This window comes from Ovis aries, chromosome 7 (genome assembly GCF_016772045.2).
Source record: "Ovis aries strain OAR_USU_Benz2616 breed Rambouillet chromosome 7, ARS-UI_Ramb_v3.0, whole genome shotgun sequence".
In the NCBI taxonomy this organism is placed as follows: domain Eukaryota; kingdom Metazoa; phylum Chordata; class Mammalia; order Artiodactyla; family Bovidae; genus Ovis; species Ovis aries.
In genome coordinates this window covers 12535296-12555674 of record NC_056060.1, presented here as the reverse complement: position 1 = coordinate 12555674, position 20379 = coordinate 12535296, and the positions used below count along the sequence as shown (strand labels likewise).

Genomic DNA, 20379 nt, shown 5'->3' with positions numbered 1-20379 from the left:
AGTAAACTTAAAATGTCTATGACTTTTTCTGTTTAGAAAAGTTCCATACTTTGATTGCACTTTTATTTTCAGCATTTATATTTGACCCTTGTTTTATGTATGTCCTCTTTCAATAGTTATTTCGCTTCTTAAACACTTTTAACTAGTTTCACTGTGTAGGCACACTTTTTGGATGAGGATACTGGGAGTGGTTTTGGCATTTGTGTCCACTTTTTCCATCATGTTTTTCATTCTTTGTATCAGTGTAATATATAAATCTGCTGGATATGCTGCTATATCCCATTTTCTTACAGTGAAAAGGTTTTACTTTTATACTTGAAATTTTCCCCTAATTTTTGTGCAAAAATTGCTTCAAATACATTTGTGAGTGTTGCTATTTCACACTAATTTGCATAAATTTGGAAAATAAATTTCCATGTAGTTGGAAATAAATGATGAACACTAATGTTGCAATTACAGAGTTTCTGATGGCTTCAGGAATTCTATATTTTATTAATGTAATGACAACAGTATTTACATTTCTCTCTAGCAGTGCTTCTTAAACTGTCTATAATGAAGGACCAGGGGTTTTTCGGTTGTTGCTGTTTTTAATTTCCAATCTGTCATGGCTGATACACTTGTAAAATCTGTTGATCACCAACTTAGCTGTTGCAGGAATGACCAGTGACTTTATACGTCCCCAGATCCTCTTCTCAATTTCTTTACTTAGCTCCTCACAAACCAGTAAGAGTTTGTAGACCACCTCTTCTCTGGTGACCACACTTTGAGTAGCACAGATCTATAACATGGAATTACCAGTACCTGTTTTGTGTATTAATAAATGAATGCTTGGGTTTAGTTTTCCATTAATAAAATTGTGTGTTTGTTTGTGTGTGTGCTATGCTAAGTCTCCAGTTGTGTCCAACTGTTTGCAACCCTGTAGACTGTAGCCCTCCAGACTCCTCTGTCCATGGGGTTCTCCAGGCAAGAATACTGGAGTGGGTTGCCATGCCCTCCTCCAGGGGATCTTCCCAACCCGGGGATTGACATCTCTTAAGTCTCCTGCATTGGTAGGTGGGTTCTTTACCACTAGTACCACCTGGGAAGCCAAATAAAATCATGGCACATTTTATAGTACATAATTATAATGGTAAAGATGCTCACTTAAATGCAAGTTTCCCTTCCAGCAAAAATTTTGGAATAGACTTAGCTGAAGTAGTTAAAGATGAGTGTATTATATAATGTACTGATAAATCCATTTTTTTGTTTGTAACTTCTAAATCATTCTGAATTTTAGTTTTCCAATAGACTTGTTAATTGAAATAATTTTATGCACTCACTAGCTTACTTTGTAAAGTGCTGTTTTCTCCCGTAGGTCCTTATCTCAAGCTGCTCTCGGTGTAAAACCTGTGACTGTCTAGTCCACGATGAGGAAATCATGGCTGGCTGGACAGCAGATGACTCAAATCTCAATACTACCTGCCCGTTTTGTGGCAATCTTTTCTTGCCCTTTCTGAATATAGAGATAAGAGATTTAAGACGACCTGGAAGGTAATGATTTACGTGTTTTTTTTTTCTTTCATGTTTAAGGATCATGCTTCCTAGACTGTCTCTTTCTCAAAAAGCTCCTTTCTTTCACATTACAGATACTTTTTGAAGTCAAGCCCATCTACAGAAAATATACATTTTCCATCCTCCTTTTCAAGTCAGACAAGGCAGTCTTGCATCTCAACATCAGCCTCTGGTCTTGACACATCTCTTCTCTCTGTTCAAGGGAGTTTTGATCTGAATAGGTAATTATGATTATGTGGAACTATATGTTAACAATATATACATTTCCATTTATGACAGAAAAATTAGCTGACCATTTTAAGATTTAAATCCCTATATATAATAGATTTATTATCTTAAATTCTTAGTCCTAATTAAAATAATACTGAAATTCTCTAATAATCTAAATGTTTCAACAGTTAATAGTTTATGGTTTATGGCCTTCCCTGGTGGTCCAGTGGTTAAGAATCTGCCTACCAATGCAAGGGACACGGGTTTGATCCCTGATCTGGAAAGATCCCACATGCCTCAGGGCAACTAAGCCCTTGACTACAGCTGCTGAGCCCCACAGTCTAGAGCCCATGCTCCACAACGAGAAGGCACTGCAGTGAGGAGCCTGTGCACCCGAACAGAGAGTAGCCCCCACTCAGCACAGCTAGAGAGAGCCCACGCACAGCGGCCAAGACCCTGTGTAGCCATAAGTAAATGAACGATTTTAAAACCAGTTTATACCTCAATCCCCAGAGCTTAAGCTGTATAATTCACGATTGATAATGTTTACTATTTTAAAGGTAAAAATTCTGTAGAACACTTGAGGTTTAAAATGAACATCTTTCTCTTATCTCTGTCCTCTCTCTTGAGGAATTAAGTCAGTACTGAACTGAACTGAACATATTTCTACTTTGTAGTATTTAATTTTCTACTTAGGAATATTTAATAACCTAAGAAAACATTTGGAGATGTTAGATGAACTGTCAAAATCAAACTAAGGATTATACAGTAAGCCTAATACAAGTAAGTCTGTGCTTAGAACAAAGGCTAGTATCGTCTCCATTTGGAGAAGTGCCAACTGCAGCGAATAGGGCTGGGCAGAAGAAGTCACACTGGTAACTGCATGTGCGGAAGAAAGGGCATGCGTGGCCCTGGCGGGCTAGCGTGGCCTGCCAGCCTGCTTAGATCCTGACTGCTCAGACTACAGAACTGCGAGTCTGGGTGTGTGCATTCTCTCATCACAGGTCTGCTGTGGCCCTTTCTTTGACTGTTTCCCACTAGTTCTGACTCCTGGAGGAATAGGTGCCTGTTGTTTCTGGTTTGTATCCCTGGGCCTACTGTGGGTTCTCAGTATAAGTTGTCCACTAAATGTTTTGAACAAATGAATGACTTATATTTAAAGTTTACAGGATAAAAAGGAAATTTAACATGACTAGGCTACTTTAAACTGTATCCTTTTTCCCAAGCCAAAGCCAGATTACATCTTTCCTTTGTTTCACTTTGCTACCTGCAGGTCTGATTCTAAAGAGAACATGGTCAGATGAAAATAAATCTAGAGAATGATATGTTTTTTTTTCCTTTTTTAATGCCCAAGCAAATCTAAGCCACTGGAAAATACATGTGCCCGAAGTATTCAGATCCCTGCTGATAGATCAAAAGCAGCTATGTCAAAATGTCCGATATTTCCAATGGCCAGGAGTGTTAGTACTTATGGCACCTTGGATAAGGAAGACATTGGAGGGCAGAAGCTCGTTCCTACAGGCAGCCTGCCAACTACTTTACAAGGCGCTGCAGTACGTATTTCAGTGTTTTTCAGTTTGGATATTGATTATTTGCATTTGATTTTGTTCCCCTTGTACTAAGCAGCCTCATAAGCTTCAATTTTATTAAGAAGGGTATCTTGTTATATTATACAATTACATTTCTAATTATGTAGAAGTCATTGACAGGCATATAAAAGAATGATTTAGTATCATCATCTTGTATTTGCTCTTTACAGTTTTTATTTACTCAACAGGATTCTTTAGGATTAGAATGGCACCTCCCAAGTCCAGATCCTATCACTGTTCCATATCTTAGTCCACTGGTGGTATGGAAGGAACTTGAGAGCTTATTGGAAAATGAAGGTGATCGTGCAATAACAGTGGCAGACTTTGTGGATCATCATCCAATTGTGTTTTGGAACCTGGTGTGGTATTTTAGACGTCTTGACTTACCCAGTAATTTACCTGGATTGATTCTTTCTTCTGAGCATTGTAACAAGTATTCAAAGGTACGAGAGTAAGAATTATCTAAAATTCAGTGCTACTATCACCACTGTAATGTTTGCATATTCCTAATGACAAAAAAGTAATTTTATGCTAAATATTTTTAGTAACCATCCGAATCAATAAAATTCTTGTAAATAATTTTTCTTCTTGCAGTTCAGCAGTAAGACAGTCATGTTTTTTGGACTTCTTATAAACATTTACACAAAATGGGCTTGGCTTTCTGTTACAGCCTCAAGAATAAACTGTAAATGACTCTTATAAGATGACTTTGTGAGTTGGCTCCACTCATGCCTCATAGCTCCTTCAAGAAGAAGCCTAGCGCTTTAGGAGGACGTCTGTAATTCACGTTGCAGTCGTGTGCTAGCTGCTGTTCTCTTCATCCCTCTGAATTGTCATTTAACATTTAGGTAGTTTGTTGTATGCCCACTTGCATTTTTGATATGTTCTTTCCTTTTTCATTATGCTGTTACTGCCACTAAATGGCAAGGTCTCAGTTTAGGAGCTTTGTGTTCTCTCTTGTGCTTCACGTCTATGACTGTGCGTGTGTTTGGATTGTCAGTGAAGGAGTGACTGAGAGGTTGACTGAGTATCTGTGCTGCGGCCTTGAAATGTTGGAGAATGGGGCTCCTGGATTTATCTTTCTGTGGAGCCTCAGTCGAAAGCTGGTCAAGACTACCTCTTCATGATCTTAGTACTTTGTTAAATCTGTGACTTTAGGGACCACTGACTTCTCAACTCATCTCCCTGCAATAGGTTATAAAATGTATACAAACCAATGGTTTTTCTGTTCTTTTCTCTTTTGCACCCATACATCCTAAAAAATATGTTTAAGGATCTTTATAAAATATTTACAAAACATTATCATGTAAGGATCATTAATGAGTATTTTTTTATTCTTCAACACAGATTCCTCGCCACTGTATGTCTGAAGATAGTAAATATGTTTTAATACAGATGTTGTGGGACAATATGAAATTACATCAGGATCCAGGACAGCCCTTGTACATCCTCTGGAATGCGCATAGTAAGTGCTGTCATAGAATGCCCATTTCCTTCATATAAGAGTACTCTCTACTTGCTTTAAATAGCCTAATGTGCAACTGACTTTTATTTTATTGTACTACTTTTTGTCTTACAGGTCAAAATCGTACTCTTTTGTTTGAGAGTGAGTGTTAAGTTTGATGTTTTTGGTGTTATCTGCTATGGAAGTCCAGGGGTTTTTGTTTCTGAGTGATGCTTTGTGTGTGGTGGAGGGGTTACATTTTGTACAGTTCCATCTTTAGCACATTGCTTGTCCCTATTCTTTTTACCTATTTTTTTGTTTCCATCCCAGGCTGCTGATTTAAAATTCCTTCCAGGGGCTGTATTACGGAAAATAGTATTTTTAGTTACTGTGTATTTGAGACCACAAAAAGCTTATTTTTATCATTGTTTGTCTTATTTCTTCCTTTTTTTCTTTTCTTTCTTCATTCGTAGATTTCAGTTCTTTTATCTATTGCACTTAATTTATTTTTACTGCTTCGTAGCTTTTTAAATAGCTATCAGTTGCTGCTTAATTACATTCTGCTTTATACACAGAACATTTTTGTTCATCTGCTCTTTTGTTCTTTTACAGCCCAAAAGTATCCAATGGTCCATTTATTGCAAAAAGGTGATAATTCATTTAACCAGGAACTGTTGAAAAATATGGTAAAAAGCATTAAAATGAATGATGTCTATGGACCAATGAGTCAGATTTTAGACACACTGAATAAATGTCCTCATTTTAAAAGACAGAGGTAAGTCATTCTCTTAAGTGAATATATTGTTCCTCTAAGCAGATTCATATTCTTTGGTGACTTGTTAGAATATCTCATGCTTATATTAACATAAAAAATTTTATAGATATATACAGATGTATGAATAGTAATCTGTCTTCTCCATTCGTTTTCTCCCCTAGGAGTTTATATAGAGAAATACTATTTCTCTCACTGGTGGCACTGGGAAGAGAAAACATCGATATAGGTAATTCAGCATAATCTAAAACATGGAATACTTATATACCATGGTATAGTTTTCAAAATGTTTTTAGACTGGTAGTATTAGTTTAATATGATTATATTTAATATATTAGAATGGTTTCTCTTCTAATATAATGTAAAAGATACTTTGATATTTTGGTCATGTTGGTAGTAACAATGATAAATGATGAAAGCTAACATTTTTTGAGGGCTTACGATGTGCTTTACATTGTAGCAAGTACCTTCCATGCTATATCTCATGTAATTCTCAAAAGTCTTACGGGGTAGGTACTGTCATCACTTCCATATTACTATTGAGGCAGCTGAGGATCCAGGAGGCTAAGTAGCTTGAACTTGGGTTTCCCAACAATAACAGAGCCATACTTGAACAAGCAGCCTTAATTTCCAATCCTATGCTTTTGACTATTGTGTCATATCACTAACGGCATTAAGCTTGTTTCAGAAAGACATAAGGCAGCTGAGTGTGTATTTTAGGAGGCCTCAAACATTTTTGGTTGATCATCTCTCAGTTATTGTGCTTGGCTTCTTTAGTCAGAGACAGAAATAGAAAGTTTTTAAAAGGATCGAAAAAGATACTCCATGCAAGTAACACTAACAAGGGAGCTAGAGTGACTGTATTAATATCAGACAAAGTAGAATTTAGAGTCAAAGAAGGACATTTTATAATGATGAAACAATCCACCAAGAATTATTAGTTATTTATAAGAATTATAACATATATGCTGCTAACAACAGAGCCGTCAAATACCTGAAGTAAAAACCAGCAGAACTGGAGGGAGAAATAGACATTCAGCCAAAATATCAATAGTTGGGTATTCCAGTGATGGGCAGAACAACTAGGCAGTAGGTCAGAAGGAAACGGAAGGCTGAGACCGCTCTGTAAGCCGGCTGGGCCTAGGACGCAGCTACAGATCGCGCCATCCAACAGCAAAACACACACGCCTCTCCACTGCACGTGGAATGTTGTCCAAGAGAAGCCAGACGCTAAGCCAGAAAGTAAGTCTCCCAATACGTCTTTAAAAACTTGGAAATCATACAAGGTGTATTCTCTAACCACACTACAAGGAAAAGAGAAATCAATAACAGAGGGAAGATAGGAAATTCACAAGTATATGGAAATTAAACAACATACTCCTAAATAACAGATTGGTCCAAAAAGTCATGAGACAATACTTTCAAGATAAATGAAAATAAAATACAATATACCAAAACTTTGAGATTCATTAAAAGCAGTTTCTATGTTAAGAAACTAGAAAAAGAAGAGCAAACTAAACCCAAAGCAAGCAGAGAGAAGGAAATAAATATTTGTGGAAATAAATAAATTAGAGAAAAAAGGGGGAAAATGTTTTTAAATAGAAAAAATGAAATCAAAAGTTTGTTCTTTAAAAAGACCAATAGGGACTTCCCAGACAATCCAGTGGTTAAGACCCCACGCTACCAAGCCAGTGGGCACAGGTTGGGGAACTAAGATCCTACATGCTCTACCTCCCAATGCAGCCAAAAAAAATTATTTTTATTTTAAAAATAAAAGATCAACGAAATTGAAAAATCCTTAAGCTAGACTAAGAAAAAGAAGACTCAAATTACTGAAATCAGGAATAAAAGGGGGGATAATTCCTACTGAGCTTACAGAAATAAAAAGAATTATAATAAATAATTATATACCAACAAATTAGATAACCTAAAAGAGACAAGCAAATTCCTAGAAAGACATAAACTATAAAACTGACTGAAGATTAGAAAATCTTAATAGACCTGTTACAAGTAAATAGATTGGGTTAGTATACAAAAATCTCCCTCAGGACCAGACGGTGAATTCTACCAAATGTTTAAAGAAGAATTAACACTGTTTGTTATAGACTGCATGTTTATGTCCCCCTCCCCAAAATTCACATATATTGAAGCCCTAATGTGATGGTTTTTGGAAAGTAATTACATCGGGAGGTTGGAGCCTCCAGGATGGGATAGTATCCTTATAAGAAAAATAAGAGGGAATTTCCTGGCAGTCCAGTGGTTAGGACTCAGCACTTTCACTGCTGCAGCCTGGATTCAACCCTTGGTCAGGGAACTAAGATCCTGCAAGCCCACCAAAAAAAAAAAAGAGAGAGAGAGAGAAGAGAACTATCCCTCTCTCTCTCAGCAACATGAGGATATTAGGAGAAGACAGCTATGTGCAAACCAGGAAGAGTGCTTTCACCAGACACCGCATCTGCTGGCACCTTGAATAATTGTTCATCATTTAAGCCACCCAGTCTATGGTATTCTGTTATAGCAGCCCAAACTAAGACACTAATCCTTCATAAACTCTGACTAAAAAAGTAGAAGAAAATGAAGTGCTTCCTACTCATTCTATGCATTAGGCCAGAATCACAGCAGACAGTGACAGCAGCCATGAAATTAAAAGACACTTGCTCCTTGGAAGAAAAGCTATGACCAACATAAGATGGCATATTAAAAAGCAGAGACGTTACTTAGCCAACGCAGGTCCTTCTAGTCAAAGCTATGGGTTTTCCACTAGTCATGTATGGATGTAAGAGTTGGACCATAAAGAAAGCTCAGCGCCAAAGAATGATGCTTTTGAACTGTGGTATTGGAGAAGACTCTTGAGAGTCCCTTGGACTGCAAGGAAATCCAACCAGTCAATCCTAAAGGAAATCAGTCCTGAATATTCATTGGAAGGACTGATGCTGATGCTCCAATACTTTGCCCACCTGATGCGAAGAACTGACTCATTGGAAAAGACCCAGATGCTGAGAAAGATTGCAGGCAGGAGAAGGGGATGATAGAGGATGAGATAGTTGAATAGCATCACCGACTTGATGTACACGAGTTTGAGCAAGCTCTGGGAGTTGGTGATGGACAGGGAAGCCTGGCATGCTGCAGTCCATGGGGTCGCAAAGAGTCAGACACAACTGAGCGACTGAACTGAACTGAACCAAGCCCAGACAGAGATGTCACAAGAAAAAAAAAACTGAAGAGCAATATCCCTTATTAATATAGATACAGAAATTCTCAACATAATACTGGTAAAGCAAATCCAGCAATGTAAAGAAAGGATCGTATGCCATGACAAAGAGGGATATAGCCCAAGGATGCAGTGTTGGTTCAGAATAAAAACAACTACATTAATGTAATACCATGTTAATAGAATAAAGACAAAACCACATGGTATCTCAGTAGACACAGAAAAAACATTTGACAGAATTCAACAAACTAGAAAAGCTAGAAACAGAAGGGAATATCTTCAACCTGATAAAGGGTATTTATGAAAAACCCAGAGTTAACACCATATTCAATGATAAAAAAACAGTCTTCCCTTTAAGATCTGGAACAAGAAAAGGATGCCTGCTTCCACACTTCAACACTCTAGCTGAACAGCCAGGCAAGAAAAAGAAATAAAAGGCATCCAGGTTGGAAACAAAGAAGTTAAACTATGTTTATGGGTGACATGATCTTGTATATAGAAAACCCTAGAGATTCCAAACCAAATTGAAACAGAACAAAACAAAAACCCCAAAATATTAGAGTTAATAATAAATTCAGCAAGTTTATAGGATATAAGATCAAGATACAAAAATTAGCTTAATTTCTATAGCAATGAATAATACAAAAATAAAATTAAGAAAGCAGTCCATTTACAGTAGCATCAAAAAGAATAAAATGCTTAGGAAGTTGGGAAAGACTCATACAGTGAAAATTACAAACATTTCCTAAATTAAAAATCACATATATGAATGGAAACCCACCCCATGTTCATAAATTAGAAGACTAATATTCTTAATATATCAGTACTACTAAATCAGTCTACAGATTTAATACAGTCACCGGTAGTATTTTTTACAGAAATAGAAAAACCCATCCTAAAATTTATGGAATCGCAAGGCATCCCAAATAGCCAAAACAGTCTTGAAAATGAACAAATCTGGGGGATTCACACTAACTGATTCCAAAACTTACAGCAAAGCTACAGTAATCAAAACAGTGGTACCAGGATAAAGATGGATACATAGGCAAATGGGATAGGATAGAAAGCTCAGAAATAAACCCTCACATTTGTGGTAAAAATGATTTTTGATAAGAATGCCAAGACTCTTCTGTGGGAAAATGACTCTTTTCAATAAATTGTTCTGGAAAAATAGAATATCCACTTGCAAAAGAATCAGTTTGGACCCTTATACAAAAATTAACTCAAAAAGGATTGAATACCTAAATGTGAGTCCAAAAACAATCAGAAGAAAGCATACGACAAAAGCTTCATGACATAGATTTGTTAGATTTCTTGGATATGACACCCAACACACAGGTAACAAAAGGTCAGACAGACAAATAGGGCATTGTGAAAACTAAAGATTTCTGTGCATCAAAAGTGGTATCAACGGTGTAAAAAGACATCCCATAGAATAGGGGGGAAATACTTACAAATCATATATCTGAGAAGAGATTAATATCAAGAATATGTAAAGAATTCCTGAAACTCAGCCACACAAAAAAACAAGCCATTGCAAAATGGGCAAAGAGCTTGAATAGGCATTTATCCAAAGAAGATATATGGATGGCAAATTAAGTACATGAAAAGATGCTTAGCATCACTAATACGGAAATGCAAATCAAAACTACAATGAGATACCATCTCATACCATTAAATAGAATAGCTACTATCAAAAACCCCAGAAAAACAAGTGTTTGTAAGAATATGGAAAAATTGAAACACTTGTGCATTGTTGGTTGTGATATAAAATGGTACAGCTGCTGTCAAAAACAGTATGGCATTTTCCTTAAAAAATTAAATACAGAATTTCCACGTTATCCAGCAGTTTCATTTCTGGGTATATACCCTGAAGAATTGAAGGCAGGGTCTCAAAGGTATATTAGTACTCACATGTTTATAGCAGTATTATTCAAAATAGCTGAAATGTGGAAGCAACAACCCAAGTATCCATTGAAGGATGAGTGGATAAGCAGAATGGGTTATAGACATAGTGAATTATTATTCAGCCTTAAGGAAGGAAATTCTGACATGCTACAACATAAGTGAAACTTGAAGACATTAAGTGGACTATGCCAGTCATAAAAATATAAATACTGTATGATTCCACTTAAGTACTTAAGTACTTAAGTCACAATCATAGAGGCAGTAGAATGGTAGTTGACAGTAGCTAGAGGGAGAGGAAAAGGGTATTATTGTTTAATGCAGGGGTCCCCAACCTCCAAGATCGAATGGTGATCTGAGGTGAAGCTGATGTAATAATAATGAAGTACACAATACATGTAATACACTTGAGTCATCCCAAAACCATTCCTCACTCCAGTTCGTGGAAAAATTGTCTTCCACGAAACCGGTCCCTGGAGCCGAAAAGGTTGGGGACTGCTGGTTTAAAGGGCATAGATTTCAGTTTCACAAGATGAAGAGAGGTATGGAGATGGATGGTGAAGATTGCACAACGTTATGAATGTATGTAATACCGCAGAACTGGGCACCTAAAAATGGTTAAGAGGCAAACTTTATATGTATTTCACCAAATCTTTTTAAGATGGGGAAAAAAGAATTGTAAACAGTTGATGTCTTAGTATTTTACATTTCACTGGTCTGTGCAGCCTAACTCCAAACCTGTTGACTTAAAAAAAGTCGCTGGGGACTAAGTTCCCCGTTCCAGCTCTGAAGTTGTGTGGTCCCTTAGTTGGCAGACATGACCTAGATATTCCCTCTGGGCTCCTAATTTTGTGGTTCTGTAGGATTACCAAAACTCGATTGCTGATAATATCAAAGATAAATTTCTTCATGCCTTTCCTGATGACTTTTTACAGATGCATTTGATAAAGAATATAAGATGGCATATGATCGTCTCACACCTAGTCAAGTCAAGAGCACCCACAACTGTGACAGGCCACCAAGTACAGGGGTGATGGAATGCCGAAAAACCTTTGGAGAACCTTATCTTTAAGATATATGTGTGTATACCTTCAATATGTATTGTATAGTCAGTGTATAAAACAACACTTTTAGACTCTCAACTTTTTTCTTCGATTTTTGAAAACACATTTGTAAGATGTTTCAGGAGGTTCAGATAGTTTATGTACAGAGTGTTAAGAAGAAAATAGTGATAAGCGGGAGAGAGCCACTTCGTGTCTCATTTCTTTTCTTCTTCTTCTCCGGTAACAATTAAGTATTTTTGTGATTAAAAAAAAAAAAATCCCTAAACAAAATTAGTCCCCATAAAATAAGACAGCTGTTTTATGGATTCTCTTGGAAGAGGCAGATTGAAAAATCATGTATGGGACATAAGTGTAAGATCAGAGTATCTCCTGTTTTCATAGACTGCTCAAATGTTTTCACCATGAAGTTGTATTATACGTATTTTAAATTGTTTATAGTAAGTTGATATTTTTTTAATTTTTAAACTTAATATAGCAACAAAATGAACTTAAACTTACGAAGCAAGGCAGTTAAGTGCTTATTTTCCTTGTCTGCTGCTCTGTGAAGTGATTAGTGCAGCTGCAGGTCTCTATATGTATATCTATATATTTTTTATTACTTGGAAGAATGATTCCAAAACGTCAGTGCTAGCGTCAGTGTTGTCCCAGGATCGCGTGTTAGAACTCCTGAGCCTGACTGCAGTGGGTGAGTCATGGCGGGGTGCACATCGCCCAGACTGACTCACTGAGCCTTGTGGGAGGAAAGCCAGAGAGGTTCCAAGTCTGCTTCTGCAAAATCAGGTTCAGTATGCCATGATTCCAGAATTTTCTCTACTGCTACTAGATACACAGGGGAAATAGCTTACACAGCCAAATATCAATTTAAATTTTAATATTCTACATGAACATTTATGTTGGGAAATATGTCAGTTTATCCCAAATTTTACCTTTATTTTAATATCTAAAATATTGGGTATGGTACAAATTATATTTATCTGGAATATGACCTACTGGAGTATTGTTTATATATATTATATATAAATATTCAAAATATTTTTTCAAAAGTAGAAAAATAGTAACTCACTAAAAGGACAGCCAGATAGAATTTCCCATATTGAGGAACTTGGCTTTTTTAATAAGCCTTCTGAATCTGGTTTATGAAATCTAATCCAAAATATCCAGAAATAAGACAGTAAACTGAATGTTTAAGTACCATGGGTATTAAATAGAATATTAAAAAATTCTTGTAGTCCCATCATTTCTAAGATCACTTTCTTTCAATAATTTCTGATTTTAAAAAAGGTATCCTTTAGCTGTTAGAATTACAGATTTTAATATGTTCATGTAGTGTGTGTTTGTACATTGTCATAATGAAGGAATTCTCTAGCCAGTGTCAAAGAAGGAAAAAATGAATGGTCCTAAATTAGATATGTCAAAGCCGGTAGGGTTCAGGACATTTGGACTTGGAGATATCTTAAAATCCTGAGACTCAGAACCATTCAGCTATAGAAAAAACACTTTTGCATAAACCCCATTGGTGAATAACACCAAGTTGAAACATTTCACAGCTTTCTACTCTGGGAAATAATGGGGAAAACTGAAAAATGTAAAATTTACTTCAGTTAGTTTGGGGCTGAACTTGCTTACTTGAAAAATCTGGTGCTACGCACATGTATCTGCTTCTTTGTAAATATCACTCTTGTCTTACCTTCTTTACTATTTAGGTCCACACTTCACAATCTAATTCAGTCTTACAGTCTCAGAATCATAATCATTTGAAAATTATCCAGTGAGAGAAACATTTGATAGATGAGGCTTTTGGCATTGGTGACAAGCATCCGTCCAAACAGAATTCTACGGTTCTAGTCTGTTTGTTTTGTATAAGAACAGCTTTCACTATTGATTACCTTGTCTTTAACACAAGCAACATATATATGAATAGCAGTTTATTGATTTCAAATATCTAACCAAAAAAAGGTAGAGCTCATTCTTGATGATTCAGACTCATCTGGAAAAGTGAATGTAATTTTTTTTCTCCTCCCCCAACCCCCGACACCAAGTTTTGTTTCTACTTTTGGTTGGGTTCTATTTCCCCTATTTTTAATCCCCAGGGAATATTATTTGTACAAATTTACTCTCTAAAAACCTAAAACATGAATAGAAAGTGGTAAATCCTGATCAAAAGAAAGTATGTAATTATCCTTTAAAATAACTCCATACAAACATATCTTCAGTTTTCTCTCTGTTGACCATACATTGTAGAGAATTATGGTCAATCACGTTGGAAAGAAATTCCCTTTTAGTACATTATCTTTTATTTTCTCTTGGTTTTGTTTATATGTTTACTAGCTGAAAATAAATCATGCCGTGTCCTGGTATAACTTGTTTACTACTTACTACTTCCTTCCATTGTGTTTTGAATGTCACACACTTGTGTATCATGTTTGAATATTCAGTTTTTTCCTCTTGAAAGGGAGTTATGCAGTATTCTGATTTTTATCTTTCTTTTTCTGATGGGGGGAAGATTTTTTTTGCTTTACAATCCTAAAGCCACTAGTTTATTTATTATAAGGTTTTCTAATAAAATCTTTCCATTTTTGTACGTGGAGAAACGGCCCCTGAAAGTGCTGGTTCAGAATTTTAAGTGATAAGCTTTTTTATTTTATGCTGGTGACTAATGCTACTTTAGTGCAACTAGCCAGTGCTACATATGTAAGTTATATTTTCCTTCTACGTGTTTTGTAAGTACATGGTAAGAAGATGACCAGTTGTGTGAGAATGTGCAGTAGCCCAGCTTTATTTCTCTCACTGGGACTTGACAGCTGCTGTTAGGCACTTTGTCACTGAGCAGGAAGGGCAAGGCTGCCGCGTTGAGAGGGTCCTTGGTCTGCCTTTGTGCCAGTCTTGGCATGCTCTGCCCTTCCTGTTAAGATATGTCTAAGTTTTATTTCAGAATTGAATTCTCTGGTGCCTGCAGGTCAGTTTACCTTAATATCCTCAGTGCTTGGTATCTTCTTACCCCTTCATACCACCTTCTTTCTCTGAAGAGTAAGTACATTTGCCAGCTTAATTATTATTTACAAAGTTAGTATTGCACAAATTAATGGCAATTTCTGTCTGACTCAAAAAGTCCATGTGCCCGTGTGAGATGGTAACAGACTCTTCAGATAAAGTTACTGTAGCCTTTCCACAGTTGCTATTCATTTGGATGGCTCTTTCCTTTTGCATTTAAAGATTTTCTTTTCAAACACAGTACTGTGATAAAACCACTGGAGTAACTGATGGAATTTTCTGTAAATGAAATTCTCCATATTGACCGGCTCATCCCAGAAGGCCCTGAGGACAGCCTTAGGCCAGGGTGTCCTGCTTGGCTCTAGTGACTCTACAGGGATGGGCAACCCTGATCATGGGCCCTCTCTTTGTACTTTTCATGGTCAGTTCAGTTCGGTCGCTTAGTTGTGTCTGACTCTTTGTGACCCCATAAGCCTGTACACGCCAGGCTTCCCTGTCCATCACCAACTCCCGGAGCTTGCTCAAAGTCATGTCCATAGAGTCGGTGATGCCATCCAATCATCTCATCCTCATCTCGTACTTTTCACGGTAACCAGGCCAAAAATACACTGCAAGCTGCGTCTGCAGCGGGACTTTCCCACAAAAAGGGGGCCAGAACTAAGGATATTCCGTGAGCCATAAGGCCAACCTGCTTTTCAAATGCATCTACCAAGCTATGTCTTAAATATTAAATTCCAATTCTTACCTCTTTTGGTACTCAATCTTTAAACGGTAATTGGGATATAGAGTTTTTATGATACTTTATAGTATCATAAAAGGCCATGCCTCTGATTTGATAGAAACATTTTCAGATCTATATGAGAATATAATGTTCAAAATGTATAGTAACTGTTTAAAAATATACTGATTTTAAAACATTTGGAATATATCCTTTGTTACTATACAGAATCTTACCCATTAAATTAGAAAGAGTTTTACATTTTTATAAATATGGCCCAAACCTGTTACCAGGGCCATCAAGGAAATGCAGCCTCAACAAGGATGAAGGAGAAATCATCTGTTCAGCCACTTGGTCCCAATTTAGATGCTCGCGTAGGACAGGTCTGACTTTCCAGGCTGAATGTAACTAGCTACACAGGTCATTTTACCCATCAAATGAAAGGACCATCTAGCCATTATCTTGATATTTTAAGATGGTACTTAACCTCTAAATGAGTACAGTTTTAATAAATTATAGATTTGTAATGTATGACAATAATCTTAATTCCAAGCGTAACAAATTGATCTTTTGGAAGTTATACAAGCTTTCCATCTCCTTGCAATCTCCTCCTTCTCCCTATCAGGTGCTCGTCCATCAAGACCCAACTTTCACTTTGTCTTAACCCTTTTCTTCAGAGTGTGAAGTCAGAACTTCCTTTCTCAGCAAAGATAAATGCCAGAAACTTAGCAAACTGATCAGGAAAAGGATATTCGATCATTAGTTGATTTTAATCATTAAATGGTGGTCCAGCACTTTCTCTTTACAGAACGTTTCACTGTCCATCACTCCTCAGTTGTACTGGGGAAGATTATCGGCTCCCAGGCTGTTGGTGAGGAGGAGCCATCCCTGAGGCCAGCTGAGACTGGGGGCAGAGACCAGGCTGCGGCCCAGGGTGCTGGCAGGGGGAGCTCCCTTCTATGGCCACTGCCCGCTCTCGCTCCTAGGCCACAGCGTATGGAGACCAGGCAGTGCGGCAGCATCAGGAATGAGATGACCAATTTAAGAATGTGGAATCTGAATACGATCCTATATTCATCAGTCTTCTCTGGAGCCATGAACACATCCATTTTTGTAAAATAAAAGATCATTGGGACTCACAATTTATTGAAATTTAGTAACAGTCATTTCCAAACAAGGTGAATCTTGGGAGTAGTGAGGCCATGAATTAAATTAACCAGCCCATTTTAGGAGATGGATTAGGGACTGAAGTACTTTGAAAACAGCCCTTCAACACCAAAATGTTCAGTTTTTTTCCCATTTTACATCTGTCCAGCTATCTTCTAGTCTTCAGTGAATCTTCTCATGTTTGTAATTAAAGCCATATTCACTGTCATAAACGACATTCACCTGAGCTCCCTCTGCTTCATAACCAGTGACATAGCACTGTTTCATTTTTAATGTGCCCCTTAACTTGATGCCAGTAAAAGGCAGCAAGCAGCAGTATTTAATATACAAGCATTTCAGCTTCCACATGAAATGTTTAACCACACAATTTTTTAAAAACACAGGTGTCCTTTACACCAGCTACCTTGAAGGTAGTAACACTTTTTTTCCTCTCCATCTTGGCACTGTGTTAAGCATTTCTCCTTTGTAATCGCCTTAATATCTACTTGTAATCCACACAAGAAATCAATCTTCCTGCTTACAATCCTGTCTCAGATGACATACAAAAATAGCATTGCCCCACTGGATCTCTTGCTTTGTAAACCAGATTTGGATCTACTGACTTTAGACTCTTTTTAAAAATTACTTTGCTTCTCCCTCACTGGCAGCAGCTCCCACTGTTAGGTGAGAATATGAGAGGGGTGGGGCACAGCCAGGACAGCTTTGTTACAATGTCTAATTGCTCAAGGTGCCCACCTGATGGAGACCACACAAACTTGGGTAAGTACGTATTTTTAAATGACCCTCAGAATAGTTTTCCTCCCCTAATATCCACACCTTCCAACTGAACGGCAAATTATAATTTCTTGGGCTGCTTACTTTGACTTTTCAGAAATGCAACGAGACCAAATGTCCTCCTTTGAAAAAGCTGTAAAACATTGATACACATTTTACTGGACCTGGTGGCTCAGAGGTTAAAGCGTCTGCCTCCAATGCGGGAGACCCAGGTTCGATCCCTGGGTCGGGAAGATTTCCCTGGAGAAGGAAATGGCAACCCACTCCAGTATTCTTGCCTGGAGAATCCCATGGACAGAGAAGCCTAGTAGGTTACAGTCCACGGGGTCACAAAGAGTCGGACACGACTGAGCAACTTCACCATGATGTGTAATGATAACTGATTCTTGTTACACTTTTTTTTAATCTATAGATTTCATCCCCTTAAACTCACCAATAACTGAACTGTAAGGAGTACAAACCTGCTAGAAGCACGTACTTTGAACAGCAGAAGAGACAGCAAATGGCAGCATGTGCTGAGGCAAGGGCCAGGAGGGTGAGACCACGCCTGCCTGTTGGGGATCAGCAGCCCTTCAGGAATAATCAGGGAACTGTCACAGGGGTGCTCGTCTTAGCGCTGTGATGACTGCCCCAACCCTCCCTCCCAGTTACCTCATTTTAGAAAAGCCTCTCACTCAGGCCCCTCTTGGCCTCCGTGGAGGGGTGGTAGGAACACCACCCCTCCAGAGTCCTAATCCGCAATGAGCTGCAGGTGCTTCCAAGGATAAACTTCAGCCCCCATCACACCCACATCAGAGGTTCTTGGCCACTCACTTCCCTCTCCCAGTCAGGTTCGTTCATTCTTTTATGTACGAGAGGTGCAGTAACTTCTGGCGTGGTTTTCTGATCCATGTCCATTTTGAGCAACAGTGACTCTGACTCAGACAGATACAGGGCAGGATATGATTCGATCTTCCAGCATCACACTGATGATCAGGAATACGAAGTACAGGAGGAACATGGTGAAGCCCAGGACCTTGTTCATTCTCCACTTGCATAATGCAATTGAAGAGATCACAAACAGGAGCATGAGAAAAAGCAAAACAATTGCACAGAACAAGCCGTTGCTACTGACAGCAACAGGCTGCAATCCGTTGATGAGAGAGAAAAGCATCCAAGGAAGGGGCAGGCTGCAAGACAAGAAACGGTGTGACTGTTCTTTATGTCAATGATAGTCCCACATACACAACAGTACTGCACAATTTACAAAGCACTTATTTTTACACAAACATATGAAATAGAACAGAAAATGTTCATGTCAAAGGTTAGAAAATGAAAGTGAAGTCGCTCAGTCGTCTGACTCTGTGACCCCATGTACTGTAGCCTATCAGGCTCCTCCATCTGTGGGGTTTTCCAGGCAGGGGTACTGGAGTGGGCTGCCATAAAAAACTCAGGTCACTCACAGATAGTAACTGGAAACCCTAGATTAAAACAGGTTTTCTGGGTCTGAATTGTTTTTTTCATACTTTGTGGGTTCTGTATGACTAACCTAAATCTCTTAAATCCTTACGATAAGGCCTAGCTCAGGACATTTCCTGACACTTGTTGGTAGTTCGGGCTCGCCTCAGCCCTTTAACCTGCTCCACCCTGCAAACACACACATAAACAAATTCAAATGAAAAAAAAAAATCATAGCCACACCCAAATCCTGGAGGTGACTGGGGAAGTGAAAACAGGCGCGGTGCTGTGACGGAGCTGGGAGGAGCCAGCAGGCAAATCCCTACAGAAGACGCAGCATTTACTTGTTTATACAAAATGCTTTTTAGACCCTCTGAGCAGGCAGGAGTCCAAATGCAAAGGAGCAGGAATACCAGGAAGTAAGACAGAAAGTCATTGCTCCTTCCAACCCCACCTCCACCACCTTGGGGGTCAATGAGCCAAGCATTTGACTGTATTTGGTAATGGAATTTAATGGACTTCGGTTTTCAGTTTATCCATAAATTCCAGTCAGATTTCAGGCAGCATTTTCGTTCTATTATCCTGGCTCTGATGAATGAAAGGAGGATACTTTGTTACCGTGTGGAAACCAATAACATAAACACCGTTTTATTCCATGTATAGTGAGTGGACAGAGCTAACACAGTGTTTTCCAGCCATGATATGCCTTAGAAAAGCCAGTTTGCCACTCACCCCACGGTGATATCAAATATGTTACTGCCCACGGAGCTTGACACAGCCATGTCTCCCAGGCCTTTCCGAGCGACAATCACACTGGTGATGAGGTCAGGAATTGATGTGCCTGCTGCTAGGATTGTCAAACCCATGATCTCTTCAGAAATCCCTATTGTTTCGCCAACCTGGTAAATGGAGAAACCATGGCAACAGCAGGTGAAAAATCTGAGGCTCTTTGAAGCGCCAACCATATACTACTTTGTGCAAAACCATCACCTTCCTCAGAGTTAATGTTCCCTTGGCCTGAGTGAGGTAGGGTCACGCAAAACTCACAGCTGGGGAGATGGGCCATGGAGAGAAAGAACAGGGCCTCTGCTCAAGGCTTCAGAGGATGCTGCTGCTCTTTTCTAACCTGACTCAAGTCCATCTGTGATTACCACTTACTGTCATTCTAACCACAACACCTCTACCTTCCCAGAAGAACTGCTCCTCCAAAGGCCTGTTCAGGTATGTTTCCCTTCCCAGAGCCACAGACACCTGCCATGTGCCAGGCAGTTTTGAGAGGCTGGAGGCAGAAGTGTGAACAGTGCAACACTGACCCTACTCTTTGAAGCGCTAACCATATACTACTTTGTGCAAAACCATCACCTTCCTCAGAGTTAATGTTCCCTTGGCCTGAGTGAGGTAGGGTCACGCAAAACTCACAGCTGGGGAGAAAAGAGAAAAGCATGTAAACAGTAATAAAGCTCTGTGCTGAGTGCAGTGTCCCAGGCAGAGGAGAAAAGCCATGCGCACTCAAGAAGACTAATTAATGCCAGGAAGGAGGCAAAAC

The 20379-nt window shown here is 38.4% G+C and overlaps 2 protein-coding genes across 51 annotated transcripts in view; one reads left to right on the top strand and one right to left on the bottom strand.

Moving 5' to 3' along the window:
- The window catches only part of DENND4A (DENN domain containing 4A), a 109208-nt gene extending 97384 nt beyond the window's left edge, over positions 1 to 11824 (top strand). For 12 of the 44 annotated variants that reach the window (XM_060418859.1, XM_060418842.1, XM_060418838.1 and 9 more), the window contains 9 exons: positions 1355 to 1530; positions 1626 to 1772; positions 3116 to 3314; positions 3539 to 3793; positions 4698 to 4815; positions 4930 to 4956; positions 5407 to 5569; positions 5731 to 5795; positions 11618 to 11824. In XM_060418859.1, coding sequence (XP_060274842.1) covers positions 1355 to 1530; positions 1626 to 1772; positions 3116 to 3314; positions 3539 to 3793; positions 4698 to 4815; positions 4930 to 4956; positions 5407 to 5569; positions 5731 to 5795; positions 11618 to 11754 — 1287 coding nt within the window. In that variant the 3' untranslated portion in view covers positions 11755 to 11824. Of the gene's footprint in view, positions 1 to 1354; positions 1531 to 1604; positions 1773 to 3115; positions 3315 to 3538; positions 3794 to 4697; positions 4816 to 4929; positions 4957 to 5406; positions 5570 to 5730; positions 5796 to 11617 lie in introns of all 44 variants that reach the window. The other 32 variants (XM_060418864.1, XM_060418853.1, XM_060418848.1 and 29 more) reach the window with 3 other exon arrangements.
- Positions 11825 to 16563: 4739 nt separating this feature from the next.
- SLC24A1 (solute carrier family 24 member 1) overlaps positions 16564 to 20379 on the bottom strand; it is a 52917-nt gene continuing 49101 nt past the window's right edge. For all 7 annotated transcript variants that reach the window (XM_060418866.1, XM_027971509.3, XM_060418870.1 and 4 more), the window contains 2 exons: positions 19566 to 19732; positions 16564 to 18565 (listed from right to left, as the gene is read on the bottom strand). In XM_060418866.1, coding sequence (XP_060274849.1) covers positions 18316 to 18565; positions 19566 to 19732 — 417 coding nt within the window. In that variant the 3' untranslated portion in view covers positions 16564 to 18315. The remainder of the gene's footprint in view (positions 18566 to 19565; positions 19733 to 20379) is intronic.